General features: G+C 43.1%; 1 protein-coding gene across 1 annotated transcript in view; it reads left to right on the top strand.

The window, feature by feature from the left end:
- Positions 1-495: 495 nt before the first annotated feature.
- Positions 496-4,451, top strand: part of LOC108243014 (neuronal acetylcholine receptor subunit beta-2) — a 15,210-nt gene continuing 11,254 nt past the window's right edge. The window contains exon 1 of the mRNA XM_017428189.3: positions 496-958. Coding sequence (XP_017283678.1) covers positions 907-958 — 52 coding nt within the window. The 5' untranslated portion in view covers positions 496-906. The remainder of the gene's footprint in view (positions 959-4,451) is intronic.

Below are 4,451 nucleotides of genomic sequence, written 5' to 3' on the forward strand. Positions count from 1 at the left end.
ACCATTAGGCTGCTTTAACATATTTGTGCTTACACTATTTTTATTTCTTGTAAGAACTATGGCAAAACCATCTCATCAGGAATCATTTTAAATGTTCCTTTTATGTTTGGAAATCATCTCAAGAGCCCTAAATTGGTGTCACAACCTCATTTTTGTGGAACCACCATAGAGATAATAAGACCTTTATTCAGCCTTTGAAATATTGTGTTTTCTCATTGATAATTAATTAAAGCAGATACAGTTTTCCTTTTAGTCGATTTAGCAACTTAAATTGAAGTTGAGGTTCATGGAGATGCACTTTGATTAACATAAAAGGAGCCTAAATCTGATGAAACTCTCATTTATTGGAGCAGATTAGTTTCAGTAACTTCTGAGTGTTAAATACCTTCCTTGGGGGGTCTCTGTAATCGCTTCCTGTTTTTTGACACACGTTCTGACCAAACTGCAGCCCGGTGGGAGCCTGCGCTAAGGAGATGTGGTGTAAGGAACCAGGGCTTAAATCTTTTAAGAATGGCCAGTTTGGTGATTACAGAGCCGGCGTCCTTCTAGCTCCAAATATTTCCCAGAAACATTTTTCCCCCCACCTCAGTTTCCGAAGAGGAGGATTCTGCTCTCCACGCGGGGTTTCTGTGCGCGCAGTCCCAGCATCAGGACCGGCGGGGGAGTCGGTGCGCTCTGAGAGAAAAAAGAAAACATCCAACCTCTCCATGTCTTTGCTCAGTTATCAGTCTGTGCTCCTCTCCATGCTGCCTCCGAGCTTCAACTACTGCCTATAAACCGCGGGATTCCTCGCAATGAAGCCTCTATAGTTCACGCTTCGAGCCCCGAGCGCGCAGGACGAGAAGACGCCAAAGATCGTCTCCATCGGTCAGTTTTCCGGCGCGTCGCACTGGGGGGGAGGACGTGATGGAGGTCCCGGGGAAAACTGCGCTGCCTCTCCTGCTTCTCGCCGTGGCAGGTGAGTCCTACCCCCCCCCCAAAAAAAATACTTCTTAAACGGGATATGAGATATAAAAGAAACCACTCTCTTGCATTTATGCATGTTTGACGACTGTGATGTGCTTAGTTGCCTAAAAGCTCAGGTTATTGTAGGCTATTTTAAAAGAAAATTTATGAGGCTTTTTTCCCCTCAGAATTTGGGAAAATTCCAACCCACCTGGACACCTGGCTGCAGGCCATGTGAACATCTGATATTCACTTTGCCTCAGTTAACTAACTTGTCTTTAATCATGGCCCACTGAGTCCTGCAACTGATTTCAGAGGGGAATTTTGACTTCTTGTTACACACTTTCAGAGGCGCCTGCAGAAAGTTTTCAAAAGGTGGGGAGGTGGGATGCTGCTGACCTCAACCAGTGATGTTGTCAGAAGGTGGAAGTAATACTTCGAGGTCCTCCTCAATCCCACCAACATGGCTTCCATGTAGGAAGCTGAGTCTGGGACTTTGGTGTGGATCCATCCATAACCGGGGCTGCGGTCGTCGAGGTAGATACAAAGCTCCGGGGGTAGGTCTTGGTTGACATGCCTGTACAACACTGCGTGGACATCAGGGGCAGTGCCACTGGATTGGCAGGCTGGGGTGGTGGTTCCCCTTTTTAAGAAGGTGGACCGGAGGGTGTGTTCCAATTATGGATACATAGTTTTCTCTGCAGGGTAGCTGGGTTTTCCCCCTTAGAGATAGGGTGAGAAGTTCAGTTATCTGGGAGGGACTTAGAGTAGAGCAGCTGCTCCTCCTCATAGAAAGAAGCCAGTTGAGGTGGTCCAGGCGTCTGGTAAGGACGCCTCCCTAGGGAGGTGTTCCGGGCATGTCCAAATGGGAGGAGACCCTGGGGAAGACCCAGGACCGGCTGGAGAGACTGTCTCTCGAACTGGCCTGGGAACGCCTTGGAATCCTCCTGGAAGAGCTGGAAGAGGTGACTGTGGAGAAAGATGTCTGGGCCATCTGCTCAAGCTGCTGCCCCCGCGACCCGACTCCGGAACAAGCTGTAGATAATGGATGGATGAAAGAATGCTGCCTTGCATTCCAAAGTTAAAAAAAAAACATGGCAAGATCTGTTAGTGCTCAGAGTTTATGTTGGGGATGACACTCAGCTGCTATTACACCAAATTTTAGCACAAAATCTGCAAAATAGACCAACTTATAGCCAAGTAATAAGATCAATTGGCTTTTTTCTCAGATTTCATATAAATCACATGTTGTTGCTTAACTGAGGTTTTAGGGAAATGTGTGCAGGGGAAGGGCGATGCAACCCCCTGGTCAGACAATCTTAAATGCTTAACTTGTCTGTTAGCAAAATATTTCATGAACCCCTGAACAGATTCCAATGAAACTCTCAGAAAGTAATTATTGGATTTACATTTACAACTGATTGACTTTTGGATTTAATCAAATTAAAGAGAGCCACCACAGCTAATCAGGCTTAGCATACACAAAATGGTTATAAGTCAGCCAGTTTTACAGATATTGAGCTAAAACTTGACGTGGTAGTAGCTGAGAGTCGTTCACAACACAGTCTGAGATCTTGCATTATTGGATGATGAGTCTCATTTGGTTTTATGTTTACCTCCTCGTTCCTATTCATCCTTTGTGTCTATTACTATTTATTGCTGCTTGCCACATTTTTCCGCCAGAAATAATATTTTTGCATTCTTCCAGACTTTTACATGGTTTTTGTAAACTATGAAATGCTTAACTGTGTTTTCCTCTCGTGCACTTTCCACCTGTCTTACTGCAACTTGGTTAAAGTGTACAATACGTTGCAACTTTACAACGAAACTTCATTAAAAGTGGGCTAAAATATGCAGGTTTTTGCACCAGTTATTCTAAAGCTGCTGTCTATCATGGCTTTAAAAGAGCCTTTGTCTCGTGTGCTGAGTCAGCGTGGCCCGGCGTTGGTGAGTCAACACTTCACAACGAAGTAGTTGTCGTTGTTTTCGAAAACTTGCTGCTCTTTGAAGGAGCGAAACAGGCAGGTGAAGTAAGCGATCCATTCCCATTTCCAACAGGGAGTGTGCACCAGGCAGTGCAAACCTGGAGCAGCAGTTTTGTGTAAAAGGAACACCGAGAACAGAAGAAAGCCATTTCTCTCTCACTGGATTTTCTTGTCTCTTCTCTGCTCTAAAACTGCACGTGTTTCAGTCGCTTCTCATGATGAAATAACTAAAGCGTACAGAAAGCATCACGAGAGGGTTTGTGATTTTTTTTTCCTCTTTTAAATGGAAGGGCCTTCTCTGACAAGGAAAAGATTGGGACCAACAAAGATCCTGTCAGAGATTGATAAAACCCAAATCTGTCAATCAGGAGTTCCATTTTTGCAATGTCAAATATCTCAAAATTCAACCACATGGGGGGGTAGATGCATATAAATGGCACATGGTTGCACCGAGTAAAGACAGCTGAGGGCTGAATTGTTTTGGACCACCACAGATGGTAATGTGCTGAATAATTCACCATCCTGAAAAAGAAAGCTACGGGGTGCAGATTATTTCCTTTTTGTACCGTCTGAAGTTATCTGTCCATCTGCCTCCTTCAAACATGACCGCATCTTTGAATCATTTGTTGTTTGGCTTCACCTTATGTGTGTTGCCTTGATGGCCACTGGGAAGATTTTATAAGGGTGGAAAAGACTCATGGAAAAAAAAAACTCTCTTATGATGGTATTTTTTATTTTAGCAGCTATCAATTATTGAGGTCTTGAGAGTGCAGTGATGCAGACAGGAGTGTGTGTGCGTGTGTGCGGATATGTGTTTTGAGACTTTCTGGTACACTTGAAGCTCCATCTCGACTTAAGTTAACGTTTGCATCTGATTTTCACCTCATCCACAGTTTTAGCATTTTCGGTCAAGATTAGCAGCTTACATGACTTCAGCACAAACCTTGTCACACCTCTGCATGTCTTCTCCTCAGAAGTCACCTGAATGCAGTCGTCTTTCCCGGGTTATAAATTTTTTGTGCTGGGTTTATTTTTATATGGTTTCCTTTACATTTTTAAAGCAAAAAAAAGGACATCTTTTTATTTGTCTCAGGAATAGAGCAACCAGAGAAAACCCAAATTTCATTTAAAATATAACATTCATGTGTTTAAACCTTGCAGTGTTTTAGATGATATTTTGAACAGTAGTCTTATTAATGTCTTAGTGAGTGAGAATGTGTGAAACGATACATGGAAAATGAATATTTTTAATTTATATTTGACTGTAAAAATAAAAAATATTAAAGTTTCAGACAGATACTTTGTTAGAACTTAACGTGGCGATGCAATCTCTTCAGGGAGGAAAATGCCCAGGCCCTGATGGGTACCCCTCTGAGTTTTATAAGACGTTTTGGAATAAACTTGCACCACTCTTATTAGAAATGTATAACGATGCTTTTGTTGTTGGAGTCCTGCCCGAAACTCTTAATCAGGCCACCATCTCCCTTCTTTTGAAAAAAGCCAAAGACCCTCTTTGTTGTT

This window comes from Kryptolebias marmoratus, linkage group LG9 (genome assembly GCF_001649575.2).
Source record: "Kryptolebias marmoratus isolate JLee-2015 linkage group LG9, ASM164957v2, whole genome shotgun sequence".
Lineage (NCBI taxonomy): Eukaryota > Metazoa > Chordata > Actinopteri > Cyprinodontiformes > Rivulidae > Kryptolebias > Kryptolebias marmoratus.